At 38.4% G+C, this 20,851-nt stretch overlaps 1 protein-coding gene across 6 annotated transcripts in view; it reads left to right on the top strand.

Moving 5' to 3' along the window:
- MTMR7 (myotubularin related protein 7) overlaps window positions 1-20,851 on the top strand; it is a 67,099-nt gene that overhangs the window by 19,661 nt on the left and 26,587 nt on the right. For all 6 annotated transcript variants that reach the window (XM_066996783.1, XM_066996784.1, XM_048049816.2 and 3 more), the window contains 3 exons: window positions 15,600-15,722; window positions 16,481-16,643; window positions 20,371-20,528. In XM_066996783.1, the coding sequence (XP_066852884.1) occupies window positions 15,600-15,722; window positions 16,481-16,643; window positions 20,371-20,528 (444 nt within the window). The remainder of the gene's footprint in view (window positions 1-15,599; window positions 15,723-16,480; window positions 16,644-20,370; window positions 20,529-20,851) is intronic.

Below are 20,851 nucleotides of genomic sequence, written 5' to 3' on the forward strand. Positions count from 1 at the left end.
CCTCTTGTGCGTGAGTTCGCCAAAAACCTTTCTGAACGTGCTGACACCCTCTGCCTCCACAGCCTGCGTGGGAGCAAATTCCAGAAGATCACAGCTGTAGAAAGAATTACTTTCTCCTATCTGTTAAAAAAAAATCTTAGTAGTTTCATTCACGACCCCCTGCATCTAGTTTCAGTGATTTGGTAAATAACCATTTGTGTTCACCTTATCCATGTCTTTACCATAAATCTTGATCACAGCCCACCCGATTCTGATAATTTCAGGGAAATGTCAACAGTGACCCCAAGACCTCTTCCCTGTGTGGTAACTATCAGATCTGAGTCCATGCAGACGTGGTTTAGGTTTGTGGGTTTTTTCCTGTAGGTAAACCACTTATGTTTATCTGTGTCTCTTTTGCCTGCCCACTGTTTTGCAAGGCTCTTCTGGAGTTTGTGTGCCACAGATAAAGCATTTGGCTGTCTAAGACAGCATATGATCATCCACAGACTTGGAGATTTTTCTGCTTGCTCTTGTCTCCAGTTCTTTATCTCTCACTGATAGAGTGTCTGGAGGGCTTTGTAGGACTTCCCTGCCCTACTCTTTACTTCCTATCCTTTAACCAGCTTTCAGTCTGTAAGGGGAGCTTTCCTCTAGTACCATGGCAACTTAGTTTCTCTAATATCCTTTGATTGTCAAAAGCTTTTTTGAATTCTAAATATATTGAATCCTCTGGGTGACCTTTACCTATATGGCAGTGTCACGGCTCCAGTGGGATTTCCTACTGCAAAGGCCATTCTGAGTCTTTCCCAACAGACTCTGTGCATCCACCTGCTCAACCGTCCTGTTCTTCCACATGCTGTTGACGTGATGATGTGATTTTGCAAATGGTACATTGCCTAGTCTTGCACCAGAAGATGTAATGCCTTTAATTCTACTCTTAAAGAGTTTGACTGCCATCTCTCCTTACTAAGCAAAAATAGCATGTCAATAGCAGAAATAGAAACCACTTGACAACACGGCTTTTCTTCATTATTTTTGAAATGGTATTCCTTAGACCTACTGGAGAACAGATAGATGAGTCCCTAACACGCTCTTTTATGTAGCAAATGCCATCGTTGTGTTGTGATATTATCAGTAGAATGGAGAGTGAACATTTGATGTGTGCTTATACAAATATACACAGAAAGTGATGATGTAAATGTCACAATGAAAATGTCATCCTATATACTCAAATTACAGTCTTCATATATTTAAGAGTTGCTAACTGTCCTGCAGAGCTAAGTAGAGTGGTATATAATTCCAATAATCAAGTCAAAATTAAATATGAGTAAAACCACTGTCAGCTATTAGTGTGGACTGAGCAACAAGATTGCCTAGGATAACTGCCCAAGCCCAAAATGTGATAAACTGCTCATAACACTCATAAAAAGTTAATAAGCAATACTTCCACACAGACTAGAAGCACATCTTGTTAACATCCATAGAGACATGTCTGACCATGGACAGGTTGACAGATAAAAGCTCTAAATATTCACTTATTTCTTAGGGGGACTTCACACTGTTGCTAGTCAGTTACTTTATTTTATTTACCTCTGTTCCATATCATTTGTCTTTGCATATTGGCAGCAGGCCTACTAAATGAGATTCCTATTATAAAGAGTACATCATACATATCACTGGCATAGCAGCTGTCTTCAGTGCAGTTAGTTCAGAAATTCATTTGGCTGAGTAACTCTTGTTAACGCAATACTTGGGATGACTTGAGTTGCTCAAGTGCTTTCATTTTTGTGATGTGATAGTGAGGTATTTCCTTTCAATGATCCCTTTCTCTGGCAGAATTTAAGATGCAATGACATTTCTCATGATAATGACAAGTCTTTCTACCAGGCATATTACTTTCCAAAATTAATTTCCAGCATATGTAAATGAGTCATGTTTCCTTTTATTTTAAATCTATTTTCTTTTTCATAGTTCTTTCTTTTTATTCAAACAACTTCATAATACAAGCCAATTTTCCCAATGTCATCCATTTTGTATATGACACATCAAGTCACTTACTATGTGTTTTTTGGAATAGTACTAGAGGAAGTCCAGAGCTGTCTTTGATTTTGGAGGGTTTCAAGATAATTTCATTATTAGTGAAAATAAACTAACTCCTGCTAAAAAGAAATATTGCAGTGACACTGCAGCTCCAGTGACTCACATAGCCAGAGCTGCTCGTCAGGTCTTGGATCTCCTCCTCCCTCACATCATGGTTTTTGTTTGGCTCATTCTCAATATTCTCATATATTTGTGCATACCAGTTTTTGTCTTGTTATACTGGAAGATTTGGGCTGTGGTTTACTTCCCTGAGCAGTATTTCGCCTGTTTGGATGTTTTACTTCTTTCTCTCAGGCTTATCAGGTTATAGTGTCACTATTTTCCTTCTTTTGGAGTGTTTCTGTTGGACGCCGCCTTCCCTCCATTCTTTATCATTGTATTTCTCCTGGCAGGAACTTTTGAATTAAATCGCTTTACATTGGCACGTTCTTACTTACCAGACAAAAATAAATTTCCCAGAAGCCTGTTTTTGTAGCTGAAGTTCTGCGAAAGCACCAGTAGGGTTCTGTTGAAAAATTTCCTTTTTCCTGGCTGGCTCCCCAGGAGATTACTGGGGATCTGAGAACTGTCCTTCCTTCATGTCAGAAGTGAAACTGGACGTTTTAGAGAGTCTGAGCTCCACAGTGCTAAGTCAGTTGTCCAACCTGGAAACCTAACCGTAGGTAGCTCTTGGTTCCTGGCTCCACAGGTGACACCTGCAGCTCTCACAGCGCTCACAGCACATCTTAAAGTGCTGGGAAACTTGCCTTTGGCTGTGGACTTGATAGCTTCGGTTCACCTCTGTGGAACTAGGAACCTGGAAGCTCAGGACTGATCCAAGGCACTGGCTATTTCTGTTTGATGGTGGTGGCGACGTGGACACGAGATGTGCACTGCTTAAGGCAAGGAGCCAAAGCAACCGTAGCAGATTCAGCACAGAAGAGTAGACAGCAGACAAAACCCTTCATCCTGTTGCTGGAATTTCAAAATGTAACAAGATTATAACAGCTTTTCCCCCCTTCTCTGGAGCATGGAGTAGGTGGACCAAATATATCCTATTCTGTCCAAGTAGGTTGTAATTTTTCTATTCTCAACATATTGAAATATAATCTAAATGATCTTATGTCAGTGTGTTTTTTCAAACAACTCGATTGTTACAGAGGACTTCAACTAAAACTTCAGAGTACAGTTTCAGCTGAAATTTCACTTTTCTGCTTATCTGGTGGAAGTTTGCCTTGTTTTTTTCCTCCTGTTTGTGTCTATTAAAATAATCAGCTTCATCTGTTCTCTACTCTTACACCTGTTTTCTCAGTCCTGTAATCTGAGTCATATTTCTCATAGTGATATATTAATATATGTTCTCTTAAAGAAACAGAATACTACTTTTGGTCCTCTTCATCCATATCTACTTTCTTAGTCTTTGGTTATCCTGTTGGAAGTTCCACGTGAAACAGGTTAAGCTGTTAAAACATGTCGTATATTCATCATCTCAAAACTCTGTGCCTATGTATTAGTATTAGCCTGTGGGACAGCTGGACATTTAAGTAATGACTAATTCAGAGTTGACTAGTTACTAGTTACATCTAAGCTAGTGAATCCAGGAGCATACTAACTGTTGTGAAGTGAATGCCTTATTCAAGTGAGCAAAGGAGCTGTCGTACTAGATCAGGATAATTGTGCTTCTGGTTTAGAGACCAAAACATTTGATTCAGAATATTAACTAAAAGACATTTAGAAGGGGATGAAGGTAAGAATGATCCATCTGGGAAGCTGCTGCCAAATTTATGAGCTGAAGCGAGAACACTGATGAAGCCAGTGATCCAAAGGTTTTTTAAGGTAATGAAGGTGTTCCTCTGGCTTTAAAGGTCTCAGAAACCAGCATTTTAGCTTTTTTTGGTTTTGGTTCTTTTTTCTCTTGGTTTTCTTTATTTTACATTACCTTTGGCATTAGAGCCCTTTGATTCTGGTTGCTTTTTCACTTTTGAAACTTGATTTTCAAACACATGCCTGTTCCCAATATGCACTTTATTTCTGTTTTGGTTGCAGTGTTGTTTAAAGAAAAATCAAGTATCTTGCTTTTTCTCACATTGTTTGAGTAGCAAGGCACTTTCTTCTGTGTGAGATTCATATACTGTGTCACTATATTAACTGGAAAGGTAGTTTAAATTCTTATATTTCTAGTTTTGTTCTTTTTTAAAATTTAGGTTGCTCTGTTAAGTCCATAGTAATATAAATGTTTTCCTAATCCTGGAATTGGCAGGTCCCCTTTGGGCTTTTATGCCAGACTTTCATATTTTCAATAATGTGACCCTCAGTAAAGAGGCAGCTGGATAAAGTCACAAAACAAGCTCTAAAAACATGGTTAACCACATGCTTTAATTTTCTGTCTTGGTATCTGTGTCTAATCCAGCAATTCTAAAACTTGTTGCACTGAAGATGGTACTGAAAGTCATTAGAACGTGCCTGCAGGATATTCTTTGATTTGTATTTTTGTGTAGTAGGAGACTGAGGTTGGAGTGAAGGTTTTGGGAAGTTTGGCTTTGGAGTGGTCAAGGCTGGAATCTCTAAGCCTGCAGTTGGTGGACTCAAGTGGGTGGTATTTGATCTGTCAGTGTCTGCTAGCTAGAGCAATGATCTACTTGCAACAGAAAGAGCACACTGCCATTTCCTGCTGAGAAAGCCAGATCCATACCATGAGAAAAGGGACTCCTACAAATCCATCTTTAATGCAAGTCTTTGGTGGCCTGTGCAGCTCAAAGGGACTGGTGCTGCTGCTCTGAAATAGACTGTTGAACAGTGCATAGTTTTGAATACGCAATGGAGCAACCTGTATCAAATGGAGGAATTTATATATACATGTATACATACATGATTTTGTTCACTGCACCTTAGCTCCATGCACAATTGTTCCTCCCTACTCTAGATTATTGCTGTGCACAAAAATTTTCTGTGTATTTTTTTCAGAGCTAAGTCTAAATAATTTTGGAAAATGTAGTAAAATACACTGACCTGTGAAATTCCTCAGTTGTTCCCTTCTCCTTTTCTAGATAAATGGGATCTAATGTGGGCTGAAAGAGAAAACATTATGGAAAAACTTTGAGCTGTGATGTTGACACCATATTGCAATGCTGTATATGCTTGTAATAATTTACAGTTCACTGCGTCCATTATACAACTGCTACTCAGCTGTATATGCTAATAAGGTACTGACTTCCCACTTGTAGATCATAGCAGACAACAGAGGGTTTTTTTAATCAAACAAATTGTTAGGAAATTTTTTCACTGTCTTGCTCACATACTAGTCATTCCTTATAACTTTTTTTTTCCCAGCTCTTTTCCAGTATTTCAACTTAACTTCTGTTCTTTAATGAATTGTTTGTTTAGATTTTTCTTGAATATTTTCCCCCATCCTGGCAGGTTTGCCCTGAGGAAGCTTTTTATAATGTTGAACTTAAGGTGTTTTTATTTAAATTTTATTGTGTTGGTATTTTTGGTTTCGGTTGATTTTTTTTTTTTGGACATATGCAGCCTTCTGACTCTGTGTTACAGATTGATTGTACATTATTTTACTGCACTCAAGAAACCTCTTTAAAGATGAAAATGTAAAAAAGTTACATGGATCAACTACAGTTTTTGTGATTCTTATTGAAAATAGAATAGAAACCACATTAAATGGCATTAAATTGACAACTCTGTTTTCCTTTTTTCTTGTTCCAAAACTATGCAGAAAGATCACTTATTGTATATTTTGTTTAATGAGTACAACATTGTACTTTCTCTGTGTGGAAAAAAATATTTAACAGCGTTTGGTCTTTTGCACGTTATATTTTTTCACTCTTGAGCATTATGCTAAACACATGGATAGCTGGGGTCAACCAGGGTGAAGAAAGCTCAAATATTGCACTTGGCCTCAAACCATACCAGCTGTGCTCCTTTTTTCTCATTAGGCTCAGGCTTTTGGCTTGTACAAGCTCTTCCCTTAGCTTTTGCGTGCCTGCAGTGCTGAAGTCAGTCGGAGCCCTGTCACTGATTCCCAAGATTCAGTTTCTTCTTGCTTCTACTCACATGTGTAACACTGCAAGATAAGTAGGCAAAGTGGCAGCAACCCTGGGTCTAGGAGCCCGAGGGAAGATGAAGGCATGGATGGACGAGAAGAAGCCTTTTTAGGGCTACGTGCGTGCTGCTGACCTAAGCCAGCCCCATCTCTTGGCTTTGGAGCAAGGTTTTCAGCAGTACCGATGGTTGTGAAATAGCGGCTGTTGAGCTGGCATAGACAGAGCCTGCAAGACCCTTCGGGGAAGTGTGATCCTTTTTGCAGATCCTGTGCATTTACCACTGTGTTCTGGTGTTCTTGTGTGCCTGCCCTGATGCACACTGTGAGCTTTCAGACTTCTCTGATTCCTCTAGCTTTTTCTGCAATGATTCTCTCTTTCCTCACTTTCCAGACCAAAACAAACGCACAATGAAAGCCTGCTTCTTTTGGTCATGGACATCATACAAAACCTTAGAAGCTCAGTCATATTCAGTGAATCAGTGACTGAAATCATTGCATCGTTGCACTTTCTGTACCTTTAAGGAACCACCAAAATGACTTCTCTGCTTTGTACACTCAAATCTCAAGGTACTTGATCAATTTTTATCACTTAGGTTTTTGCTGCAAAGCAATAACTTTTATTTGACTGAAAAATGGAGAAACTCATGAGGACATATCCTGAGCTAGGAGATTCCTTGGTTTCCGTTAATTAGCAGCTTCCTCCTAGCTGTGAGGGTCTTCACGCCTTTCTTCCATTTTGGTGGGAAGGAATTAGAACAATTAATAACAGTTCCTCCTTGGTGATGGGCAGGAGCAGAGCTCTTTTGTTCTTAGCTACCAGATGGGTTTTCTGCCTGCACATCTTCTAGATGTGCAGTTAAATTGCAGTGGGTTACGTGGCAATTACAGGTTTGGCTCATACATGGGAAGGAAACACACCGAGAGAAAACCTGTGTAGTGAAAACAGAACTCCATGAGATGGTCTTGCTTGTCATCTTACTTCTCTCTCCTTTCCTGACTCAAGCCTATGTCCACCATAAAAACTGATCCTGTATTTATCTGAAAGTTAAAATGTGGAGCTATAAACAGCACGAAAAACTAGCAGTAACTTCTGCATTTTTTGATGTCGCCATGTGTTTGGAGATGCCTAAATAAATTAAAGAAGTGAGAATGAAGGTACCATGTTCAAGAATCTTTTAAAAATAGGCCATGCAGTCAGAGCTTATTCAAGAAGTAATCTATGCTAGAGATGAAAACAGATTAGGGTACATGGATATTTTTAGGAGTAACATTTTGGCACAGCAGCTTTTCTGAACACTTTCAGGGTCATATCTTTGCTGTTCTTCCTTAGGTGGGAGTCCCATTGAAACTGGTGGGAGTTGTGCCTGAATAAAGATTTGACCCGTGCTTTTCCCTAATATGACATCTTTTTCTTGAATGACCTTCTGGCAACCTTGTTCATAAGCAATTTATCATGTTTATTCTCTGAGTAAAAAGTGCCTTCCATCTGTTCTTAATTTGTGTTCCCTGTAACTTCTATTTTTGCCTCCTTTTTCTGTCATCTGTGTTGCATTGAAAATAGAGATTTTGGCCAACTTTATTTATCCCCATGTAAGGGGTTGTAATCATTGAAATAAATCTCTTGGCAGTCTTTTCCTTAAGCCTAGACAACCACAGTCATCAGGCAAAAATAAATGACGGGGGCAACAGCTTCAAATAAATTATTAAAGGTTTTCTTTAGGTGCCGCTCTTCAGGCTGGCTTGGTTAGTGCTTGCATTTTTGCTCCTCAAGCTCTCCGAGCTCTCAGCTTTACTTGCTCTTTTTTATTCTTTACCTGTCATACTCTGACCTGCTGTCTCTCACCAGGTTTTCATTTTAGGCAAAGCCCATGTATGTGGTGAGTATGCCTTTTCCTGATGTATGAATTCTCATGTTCTGCAACATCTGCATCAGCTTTGATTAAAAATTAGAGCACATTTTGGAGAAAAAGTAGGAGAATAATTACTACAGTGACTTTTTCTAATATTGAATTCAATTTTTTTCTTTAACTATTCTTAATACCAATTTCTCCTCATGCTTGTACTTTTTTTTGGATAGAAAAACTGAACTTTTTCAAAGCAATATTGCAATGTGTTCCCCTCTTGTGGAAACGAACATATTCCTGTTCCCTCTACTCCATTTAAAGACACTATTTTACTTGGTTTTCTTTTCCTGATTAGAAGGGTGGAGAAGAAGACAGAAGACTCATTCTCTGAATCTTTTGATGAGCAGAATGAAATCTAAGATAGAAGATTGCTTTGTTATTTATTTATTTGTCTATGGGTGAAATATACATCTTTTCCAGAAAGTTTGAGTAACTGGAAACTAGGCAGAGAAGCACAGATGAAGTTCAGATGAAAGCCATGTATGCCAGCTGGGGGTTATGCAGAGATTTTTAGAACAAGCTCCTGAGAGCTTAGAAACCCTTACTGCTCCTGAAGGCACTTAGTGCCACTTGCAGTGAATCAGAACTGTGGTTTTGAAACTAGAAAGAGATTAGACTACAGTAATTTACTTCCCCATTGAAAACAATGTTAGATATGATGAAGTTGTTCATGAGGCAAGTTATTAGTAAACCTGCTTTATTTTTTCTATTACTACAGTTGCAGACTATCATATATGGCATGAGAGTTAGCCAAGATTAATCAGCAAATCATGCTAATTTTAATCAAGTCAAATTTTGAGGCTCTCATTAGTTTTAACTGAATTACTATGCTCATTGAGGTCAGCAGGAATAAGTGCTAGATAAAAATTCAACTGCATTGTCTAACAAACAGTACTTTTTCCTTGTCAAGCCTGGTAAGAGAGCTAATTTGGTGTTGTACTTGTCCATGCTGAAGAGAAACCAAGAAGCTCTTGTTAGAATGCAGAAAATGTCTGGTACTTCGGATGCTATAATGTGTCATAAAATTTCTGATGGTATAAAAAATTCTATATTCTCAAATCAACAGAAATCACCAAGAGTTCCACTTAACCATGGCAAAAGAAGCATAGACAATTGGACCAAATGTGTCTGTGTTTCTGTACAAATATTAAGTCTGAAGAAAGTTGTGGAAACTAAAGTTAGTTACTGGTTGTAAATGAGAATGTTGCTGTAATAGGCATGTTAGAAATTCGGTGAAAGAACAATAATCAATGTGACAGGCAAACTACACAGGAAAAATGGGGAACTTCGCTGTCACATCACCTGTTGACAGCCTAACTGAAATCAAACAGAGCATGAAGGCAGAAAATGCAATAACGAAGGGAGACATTACAAAATCGGTATAGGGTAACTGTGCTAGGGATGCGATTCTGAGTAAAAGTTTAGGTGTTGTAAATGATTGTTTATACAGAGGCTATTTGCTTATTTTGAAAAAAATGAAAGTAATTCTTGAAAAAAATTGAAAGTAATTCTAAGTAATTCTAGGACCTGACACAAAGACCTGGTTCAAGATAAAACTGGAACCTCTGTGTGACAGCAATGAAAATACTTAGATGAGTATTCTTGAAATAGCAAAAGGGGAAAAAAAAAAAAAAAAAGAAAAATCTCCCATGGCAATGTTTAACTTCAAAGAGGAAACTACATAAAAATGTGAAAGCTGTTTAAAAAGAAAGAGAGCCAAAAATTAAAATGTTTATGGGAGTCATGAAGATTGTTTAAATACGGGAGCTTACTGCAAGCCAACTTCCAGAAAAAAGGCTTTAAAAGACCAACAAAAGATTTGCATAGCTAAACAGCAGGGTAAAGGAGTAAGAGGATGTCTCTTATTAAAAGGACTTCTTTTATTAAAAGTAAAAGGGCTTCTTTCAAGTTGAAGTTGTACTTAAATGAGGAAAATAGAACATAAACAAGCCAAATATATAAACAAAATAAAGCAGGCCAAAAGAGATTTTGAAGAACAACTTAGCAAAAAAAAAAATAGTAGCAAAACCTTTTTCTAGCTGTCTTTAAGTAGACAAAATCTTGACAAAATATATAGGGCTAGAAAATGATCAAGGTGGCAAAAGTATTTAGGGCCATGCCCTTTCTGGCATATCTCTCTGTCAAGAACGTACCAGAATATTTGTTACCAATAAAAGTGTTATTAGAAGAGATTTCATGAGAAACTGACAACAGTGAATGGTAAAAAAAATCCTGTGGCCAGATGGTATCCACACAAAACAATTAAAAGAAAGTATAAAACTGTCAAGCCAGTAACTATGGTGTGCTGCTTAAAAGTGTTCTAGTCCAATAAATAAATAAATAAAATTGAGGTGATGAATGATACCTAATCTGAGAAAACTGATAGGAGCTGCTACACCCCTTGCTCCTCCCTTCTAAATCTTTAGATTTATGGGTGTCATTAAAAAGGGGAAGAATCAGCATAGCTTTCATAGAGGAACTTATAATTCTTTAAATTTCTTTGGAAAAGTAACCGAACATATGAACTAGGGTGAATCCATCTGATAGAATCCAGGTGATCTTCCACATCTTTATCAAAGGCTCTTAAAGAAACTTAATCACCACAGACTAAGGTCCTCTCAGTAATAACTAGTTAAAAAATAAGAAACTGTCATAGGTTTGGCTGGGCCAGAGTTAATTTCTTCATAGAGGCTCACACAATGCTGTGGTTTGGATTTAGGATGAGAATACTGGTAACACACCAATGTTTTAGTTGTTGCAGAGTGGTGCTTGCACAGAGCCAAAGCCTTCCCAGCTCCTCATGCTGCCCTGCCGACGAGGAGGCTGGGGGTGCACCAGGAGCTGGGAGGGGACACAGCCAGGACAGCTGGCCCAGGCTGGCCCAATGGATGTCCCACAACACGTGGCTTCATGCTTACCAATAAAACTGGGGGTAAAGGAGGATGAAAGAGGGATGTTTGGAGTGATGGCATTTGTCTTCCCAAGAAACTGCTACATGTGGTCAGCCCTGCTGTCCTGGAAGTGCCTGCTGATGGGAAGTAGCAAATGAATTTCCTGTCTTGCTTTGCTTGTGTGCACGGTTTTTGCTTTCCCTGGTGAACTGTCCTTATCTCAACCCATGAGTTCTTGCACTTTTACTGTTCTGATTCCCTTCCCCTTCCCACCTGGGGACAGTGAGTGGCTGTGTGGTGCTGAGCTGCTTGCTGGGGCTAAGCCACAAAAGAAACAAACAATTAACTCAGTTTTTGCAATGGAGGCAATTCCTCTCTAGAGATTCAAGTAATATATGAAAGCCTCTGATGTTCAGCTGACAACTGTTTTGAAAGATATAGGGAGGAGGAGATGCCAGAGGCAGCAAACTTCACTGACAGTACTTTAATTACCTAGCGTAGGAGAAATGAAGGATTGCCGTAGAGGCTTGTAGCAATGCCTCATGATACTGATAGACAACATTAATCATTGATAAATGTAAGATAATACAAATGGGTGGGGGGAGTCTTAGCTTATGTATGCAGAGATGACTTGGAGTTATAATACCTAGTTCTAAAAAAAAAAAAAATGTGTTAATCAAGGAGCAAAAAAACAAGCAATGTTTGAAAACTTTAAAAAAAATTCAATAGAGAACAAAAGAGCAAACATACTATTTCACTCCACAAATCTGCCATACAAACATATCCTGAATTATGTTTACACTTTTGGCCTCTTAAGAAATCGAATTTTTGTCACAAAATCAGAAGTATGGAAGAGCTTGTCAGGAGTAGCTTCCATACAGGTAGCAACTACATAAAGTTGGGCTCTTCTGTCTGGGAATGAGACAATGGAGGGAAGGATCTGTAATAGTGTGTATGACAGAGAAGGTAAATGAGGAACAACATTCACTGTTTAAGAACTCAATCACCAAATGGCACAGTGCACCTGCCATCGGTGGCAGAGTCAAAACAAGCAAGAGGAAAGGATATTTGTTTGTACAACGCATAGCAAAATGTGAAGTTCACTCTCACAGGGCATTGTGGGTGTCATTAGTTTACAGGGATTCAAAACGTTACATGACAAAATTCATGGAATGTAAATCTAATTAGAGCTATTAGAAACTATGACCTCACCTTAGAAAGCCCCCAGAGCTGCTGGCTTCTAGAAGTTGGGGTAACGTCCTGAGGGAGCATCAGTACGTGCTTGCCTCATACTCTTCCACTCTAAGAGATAAACTGCAGGGCTGGATGAACCGTGCAGTTGTAGTATTTGTTTTAATTAAATATGACTTACTGCGTAGTTCCTATTGCAGCTATTCCTGTTTATTCACGTCTACTCTTTATTTTATTTGTAGCTGTGTCTTCAAAAAATAATTATAGCGAGTCTTGGTTGCTACTCAGTTGTGGGTCTCTGACTGAAGAGTAGGGTGAAGGTGTGATTAGGAGGCCTGAAAATTCAGCCCTCAGCCCCTGCCCTGCTGTTTGAGTCTGCGTTGCTTGTGTTTCATGTCCTGAAGTACCTCAGTGTGTAGGGTGTATTTGGAGGCGACAACTTCCTTGGACAAGACCAGAGCCTGTAGAGCAGAGCCCTCCATGGCCAGACTACACCGTAGGTACTTCCATTTTGTCTAGATGAACCTCATTTTCGTTGTTATTTGTGGGTTCTTTGTAGGTTTGGAGCACTGCCTAAATCTTTGTTTTGTATCATCTGGGCTCTTTTATATCTCCTCTTTGGCTTATTAGTGAATGTTCTGGGTTAACACTGTGTTTCTTTCATTCCTCCTCACCCCAATATGTGACCTCTGAAGTAGATGGTCCTGGGAAAAGACTTTATTCATGCTTTCTAGCTGTTTTATTTTTGTTTAAAGCATATTATTACTGGCCTTGAGGGAGAAGACTTGGTTTTTGCTTTTTTGCTAATTGTTTGATTTTTAAGCATTTTGCTACCAAACTGGCTTGTTTTGGTTTTAAGGACCTCTCTGTTCCTATTCTTAAATTAGTGCAATGTGTTTAGATTACACACTGCAAACATCCAGTTCTGGGTGCTGGCATCATTCTGCTTGTTGTGTGATTTCAGTGAAAGTCCATAAAGACTGAGATGATACATGTCAAGAAACACTACATCCCATCTCTGAGAGTATTGTAGAAAGTTTCTGTCAATGTAATCTGGGATCTCTATGTTATTGAAAATCAGAATGACTTTGCAGATCTTCATTATTTATTTTTGTGGCACCCAGCTCTGGTTTTCATGAGATGGTGCAAAATTACTTCTATTTCATTGTAAAAAGTGATTATGTCCTCCCTAGTGTTCTTCCTTTTTTTTATTCTCTTCTTTTTATTCTCTTCCATTTTCTTGGAGCAACATTTAAGTCAGCTTCAGTACTTCAAACACAAGAATAGTCCTTTTTGATTTTAAGGGGGTCATATCTCTTCAACAGTTATCAACCCTAGGCCCTGAAAATAACTGGGTGTATAAAAGGAACTATAAGTCTTGAGTGGAGAGCTGAAGAGAAGTAGAGAAGATTGCCAGTGTGTTGCAGATCTCTTGCAGTGGTGGGAAGGCTACATAGAGCTTTGCTACCATGTGTGTGGAAATCATGCTCTAGTACAATTCTAATATTATAAAACAATTTGGTAATTTACTACACATTATATGGTCCTGACCATCAGCATTCCTTGGTTTAATGTTTTTGAACTAGGCATGTTTTGTAGGAAAACCAACTAATTTTGGCTTTAAATTTGTTGCACTGGGAAACCTACCAAAGCCATTGTTAAGAAATTATTAACCATTTCAGGCAATTTTAATCCATTCAACAGCCGCCTTGTTGATCTTTTTATCCCTTTAGCCTCTCAGTCAGAAATGCCATATAACATCGGATCAAATACCTGTGACATATGCCATATACCAAATACTAACTGTGTAAAAGCCACAAGCTGGTTATCTGAGGATTTGTAACGTTATAGACTCACCTATTTTCAGGAGTGTACCAAAGAGAGAATGTCCATTTTGTGTCCAGTGAAACAAAACAGCGGGTGTTAAGTCTTTGATTCCAGTTAGAAGGTGACTGAAGGCAAAAATTTCCAGATATGTCCACTAATAGCAGCATAGCTTAGACATTTTTGAACTATTACCAGAGACTTGTCTGCAAGCCTGAGTGGGACTTGCTGAAGAAAGACACTCTGCCACTATCACCTCCTGCTTATTCTTTTTTTTTTTTTAATTATAATTTTATTTTATTTTTTAATTTAGCTTTCTTTGTATCACTGATAATTCTGGAATGGCTTGGAGGGATGCCAGGCCCTGCCTTGCTATCACAGGGTTTTGGTAAGGTGAGATAAAAAGAAAGAGCTCAAGGGAAAAATTGTCTTTGGATTTCTTTACTAACAGATGTTTGGATACAGAGGTGCCACAAGAGGGGAAAAAAAATGAACATTAAGTTAGATCTGGAGTTAGATCATGTAATATAATCATATTTTCTCATATATAAATACTTTTCTGGTAGTCATTTCATATGGCTCTGGAAAGATCTTATGGGAAAAGCATCTTTTCATGCTCTCACACACAGCATTTCTGGTTCAGATGGTTTTGGCTATGCTTTTCCATATTATGTGTGAGATAGTTTGTTTATTTTTATTTTTTCAATAGTGAGGCAGCTTTCCAACATTATTTGGTTCAGTCTTGACTGTTAATTTTGAGATATTCTGGTGTTTGATTTATTTTTTTTGACCATTCTGTATTTCCTTATAAACCAGCACTTGGTTTATGACTTGGACATTCACTGGAATTTTCTGGGAGTGGGGATGTTGGATAGATTGCTCCTATAACCACACAAACAAAAATCTACTTATGACTCTCAGTTTCAGTTTGCTTCCCTTATTTCACTTTCCCAAAATTTCAGTTTATTCCTTAATCTTCTATACAGCATATGTATAGTGCAGTAGAAATCTGGGGTGCACAATTGTGCACTGGTGCATGCAACCCTCCAGCTGAGATCAGTGGGGCCATAGAATGGGCTCAAGGGAAGGGTATGCATCTGTATTAGCTTGCTTTTGCCGTTTTTGAGAATCAGTGTAAAAATAATTTCCTCAGAAAAGACCATAGGCACAAACCCAATACCTAAACCTAAAAAGTAACGACTACACTTACCACTAAGGGATTCGGTGGTTCTTCTGGTACTACTCTATCCTGCAACATGTTTTTCTATCATTTTCACTGTGAGGACAGTTTGGCAAAGGAGCAGGTCACCCAGACCAGTTGGGTAGGCTCCATCCTTGGAGATTTTCAAGACCTGACTGGGAGAAGCCCTGGGTAACCTGATCTAACCTCAGAGCTGGCTGTGCTTAGAGCAGGAGGTTGGGCTGGAGACTTCCTGGGGTCTCTTCCAACCTAAATTGTCCTATGGAGCTATCCTGCGTTCTATTGCTTGTGAAGGTAGATCAACCTATGTACTGTGTAGGTGGTAAATGTCTAATCTTAGAATCAAAAACCTGTGTTCATAATGGACAAAATGTGAATTTTGAGATCTCACTGTGGAAGGCTATGCCATAGCCTAGGTTTTTGTTTTTGTTTTTGTTTTTTCATTTTCTTTTTCTCTCTGTCATTTCTTTGTTTAGGTGGAAAATGTTAGGTTACTTGATCGTGTATCCTCAAGAAAAGCTGCACTGGGAACCTTGTATTTAACAGCTACTCATGTCATATTCGTGGAGAATGCTTCTGAAACTCGTAAAGAAACCTGGGTATGAATTTTTATTTTTCAGTTAGCTGTAAATGCATGGCAATTTATTGATGGTAATTTGAAAATATCCTGCAAAGTAGATTAAATGCGATAAATCAGTTTATATGGCTGCTTTTGTAACTTCAGAGCATGTGAAATTCCAACTGAAGACCTTTGCAGCTTGATAATTCTTGAGCACTTTCAATGGCTTCTGGATGTTGTAATCCAGAGGAATGCAAGGGCCTTCACTGTACAAGTACTGGATGTGTTTCACCGAGGAACCACCTTTCTAAACTAAATCTGTTTTGAATGTGAGTTACTACCCAGGCTCAGTCAGCTCTTGCCTGTCTCCCTGACTGCCTGTATTTCCATTCTGTTAGTTAGGATGCCCAATTTTTTACCCTAGGGACTCTGGAAGAGTTTTATACAACTGATGCTGGTTCATCTTTTCACTGCACAGATAGATGATAAGAGCTCTTTTTCTGGCAACCATTAGCTTATCCTAACAAACAAACAAAACCAGAAAGCTTTGGATAGCATGACCAGGCTAATGTCTGACCAACTGAAAGACCCTAGAAGTCTTTGTCTGTAGGGTATGTATCTGGCACTGCCTGAGCCTGATGCTGGAGGTAGGAACAAAACTACAAGAGGAGGTGTGGGGCGATTTTCTGAAACACCAGTGGAAGATATTGTGTCTGTCCTGGCAGATCATTATAAGAAACAATTTTTCTTCCTGAAGATTTACATCATGTGGCATAACAATTTTCAATTCCCTCACAGGTTCTCCACAGCCAAATTTCCTCCATTGAGAAGCAGGCCACAACTGCCACAGGTTGCCCACTGCTGATCCGCTGCAAGAACTTCCAGGTCATCCAGCTGATCATCCCTCAGGAACGAGACTGCCACGATGTTTACATCTCTCTAATACGTCTGGCACGGCCAGGTATGGGAAGGGAACATGGCACTGAAGTCAATCACTCTCCAGAAGAGAGAGAATGTAATGGGAGAAGTATAGCTGTGCATCTTTCTTTTTTGCAGTTTAAGAGAAAAGACTTCATTGGGGATGCATTATGATGAAAAAAAGGTCTCTGAGCACACAAGCTATTGAAGTAATCACTTTTAGAGTAATGAAGAACACACATTATAACAAGTAGTTCATTCCAAAATGTCTGACATGAACTTTTACTTAAAATGATACTCTAGGGGATTGCTGACCATAAAATATATTATAATGCTATTTTACATGTCACTGTTGCTTACTGGATGCCCTGTGTAAGTGTGAATTTAGGAAAACACTGACAAGTCTCTAAATACAGGGAACTTTCACATTCCTGTGGTGATGAAAAACTTACGATAAATCTAGTGACCACATTAAGATCTGATTTTTCTGTGCTGTGCATAATTTTTTTTAAATCAAAGAAATGCGTTGCAGCAAGTAGTTAATTTATGCCACTGGACTGCTTGTGTTTTGGCTTATTATTGTCTAGATTTGAATGATGAAAGATGAATGTGCCCTTTTTGAATTTATTAAACCCAAACAATGTCCTTTTGAAGCCTTTCCTCTTTACAGTGGAAATCCAAATGTTGCAATGGAGTCCAGCATCTGATCCCCCATGTCAGGAGCCAACTCACAAGGCCTCTGGATTGCTTGTTTAAAATGATAACTGCATAAAGACAACACCCACCTCTGTCCTATAGTATTATTTTAACAGTAAGCAAAGAAATGTTTGCCACGGTCTGTACAAAAGTGACAGCATTGGCTTTAATTTTTATCTTGCTAGGACAACACCAGTTTTATCTAGTGTGTAGAGGGAAAAAATTGCACAGTCAGCCAGCACAGTAACTGATCTTTGTAAAGTGCCTTCTATAATTAGGGTAGTAGTAGTAGTAGTAATATGCAAGTGCAGCAGATGTAACTTGATGTGCTAGGTGATGCAAGATGAAAGCAATTGGATAAATTCAGAAACAATGAGACAAATTTAGCCTGTGCTTCTGCTGATGTAGATCTGGATTAATTCCACGGGCCTTCACCACAAGTATGTGCTCATGCGTGCTGTAAGGAAAGCAGTTCTGTAACACTGTTTCCTTGGAGCCAGGAGGATGTGTGCCTATTGCTGTGCACCAGGACGGACAGTTCGGTACGGACATACAGACTGCCCAAGAGAAGAGTGGCTGAGGAGCATGGACACATGCTCAGTGCCAGACCACAGTGGGCAAAGACATTTGAACAAAGAAGGCGCAGTAATAGCACGGCAGAATTTGCTTTTGGCAGAGTTCAGCCGCACAGTGGCTTTCCTTCTCCAGCAAAGTATCCAATCTTCAAGTTAGGCAGGATAAAATCTTGCTTACTTAAAATTTAGAAGGCTCTAACTGAAAGTTGACCCAAATGTATCCTGATGGTACTCTGCTCTGTCCTTTTTCGTCAGGGCAAGAAGCTTCACTTCTTTAGGTTACACAGTTACCCCGCATCATAAAGTACACTTTACTCCATGAGGAGAAAAATTGACTTGTTTAAGCTCTTTTACCTTCTCTGCCTGATCTTTTCATTGATTCCAGCACAGCTGAACCTGAGTGAAGCCTTCTTGTGTACTGGCTTAATCTCTTCCATGTTGTCTGAGAAGGAGAAATTTGTGTTTGATTTTATTCTTCCCAGCAGTTAATAGCATTTTAATGTCATGCCGTCAGCTGAATCCATCCTTTTTTTTGCTTAGTTAAGACATTTTGTGAAACAAGCAGACTGTAACAGTTATTACAGGATTGCAGACATTTATGACAAAATAAGTGTGGAAGGTCGTGGAAGTGCTGGAGAAGAATTGATAAATGAGCTTTAAGGCACTGATTATTAATACTTAAACAATTTTGTCATCACCTATAGATACCATCATGTTGTAATAGTTGTAATGTTGAGTGAGACTTCAGTCATAAATAACCTGGATATCTTGTAACAGGTGGATTTTTAAAGGCTTCCCACTATGCCTGAAAGCAGGTCCACTTGGAAAGAATTTCCAGATGCTTTTGACAACCGAACAGTAAAAGCAAGAGCTTAGATTGTTACTTAAAGCACTTTATTGAAATGAGCTCAGATTGGATTTATGGATAATGATGAGACTTTGTTAGCAGATGAGAAATAAACCACTCTGTCTTCCTAATCTGTGCCATGACAGAAATTTGAGGTCAGAGAATACAGGAAGAGTTTGAACTATCGAACCATGTGCAAATCGTTCTTTTCTTTCTCCTTTCTCTTCTCTCATGACCTTGTTGTCTTTCAGTACCTTCCTGACAGAATTAACATGAAGTTTTCTTTCTTTATGTTTGTTCTTATTTTTCATGTGTGTATATACAATCCATTTAATTAAAAAGTGCAAAATATAACTTAAATTACACTTTTAAAAGACATAATTGCCCAGAGGGGTTGTGCAGTCTCCTTCTCTGGAGATATTCAAAACCCACCTGGATGCCATCCTGTGCAATGTGCTCTAGGTGATCCTGCTCGGCAGGGGGGTTGGACTGGATGATCTTTGGAGGTTCCTTCCAACCTCAGCCATTCTGTGATTCTGTGATAATTAAAATAAAAATAAAGACTACCTACAGAAAAAAAAGTGGAAGCCTTATCATTATTAATTGTGTAGTTGTTATTGTTGTTGATAATATTATTTTTATATCCATGAGTTCCTTACTGTGGTATACTAAGACTCTGCTTAGTATAATAATATAGGCAGATATTATTAGAAAAGAAAGTGTGGTAGTTAAATTTACTGATCTTGTTAAAATTGTATCATAAAAGACCTGTATCCACGGGGAACTGTGACACCAGAGAGGATTCAACTTGTGATTCACTTTATTTCAATTTCAAAGTTAAAAACTTATTTGTCAGAAAGTTGTAAGGAACTTGGAGCAACAGGATAAAACATGCCCTCACGAGATAACACTATCTTCAGCAGCAAGAACTTTTGTTTCAAGCTATATGTGGAATAGTTTTTTGTATCAGTTACAGGTGGCATTTAATGCCAGTGGTGTCTGACTGCCATAAGCTACCACAATTAAGACACTCTTTAGTATAAACACAGACAACACAGACATTCCTAATAAATAAATAAATAAAACTCCAGTACAAGCAAAGTTTACTATATGGTACTTGACTGAGGGTGACAAGTGGCGTAGCTACTTAAATGAGTTTATGGTCATGATGAAATGATTGATGCAACACATGCTATTTTGCACAAAACAGATGTTATGTTAATAAAGGGATCTATAAGCTACCTCTGACTTGCAAATTGTGTTTGCAGGCCTAATACTGATTCTGTCACTAACTTCAATTTTTGTCAGATAAAAACGTATCATCTCTGTGGTTTTTTTTTTTTTTTTTTTTGTGCTGGGGGAGAATTTTAATCTTAATTTTAATTAAGATTAATTCCTTTAATTTTAATTCTTTAGAACAGAATACTTCAAATAGCATTGCTAATAAGGCATATATAACTTATGCAAATAACAAAAATATCACAGTATGCTTGACAATAGTTATAAGCCATGCTGTAGGATTTGGAGTAGCAATTTATGCTATTTTTAAAAGAGAAACTACAAAAAAAAACAGTGCCAAGTTTTGTTTTTGAAGAGTGACTTCAGGATCAGAAATTAGATCTCTTACTGTTCTGTTTGTTTGTTTGTTTCAGTGAGATATGAAGAGCTGTATTGTTTCTCATTCAATCCAAAATTAGATAAAGAAGAACGAGAACAAGGCTGGAAGCTTGTGGACCTCAATGAAGAATATAACCGGATGGGTATTCCGAACGATTACTGGCAGATTAGTGACGTTAACAGAGACTATGGCGTGAGTTGTTGTGATGTTTATGTCATGGAGCCCATGAAGTGCATGGACCAGCAGTCCGACTGTGGGCTACCCTTGTGCTTAGATGCAGAATTCCTGTGTGCCCAGTCCTGTACACACTCGTAGGAAGGTGCAGCCCTTCTCCTCTTTCACACTGAAAGGAAAATAGATAGCAGGATAAAGGATGTGTCTTCATTTAATATATTGGAAGCCGAAGAGCAGAAATTTGGCAAGAGTAAGTTTTAAACCTTAGTGCTTGCTGGTAAATCATACCTAAAATTAAGTAAATCATGCCTAATGTTAAGTGTCTAAATGAGAATTTTCCT

This window comes from Anser cygnoides, chromosome 4 (genome assembly GCF_040182565.1).
Source record: "Anser cygnoides isolate HZ-2024a breed goose chromosome 4, Taihu_goose_T2T_genome, whole genome shotgun sequence".
NCBI lineage: Eukaryota > Metazoa > Chordata > Aves > Anseriformes > Anatidae > Anser > Anser cygnoides.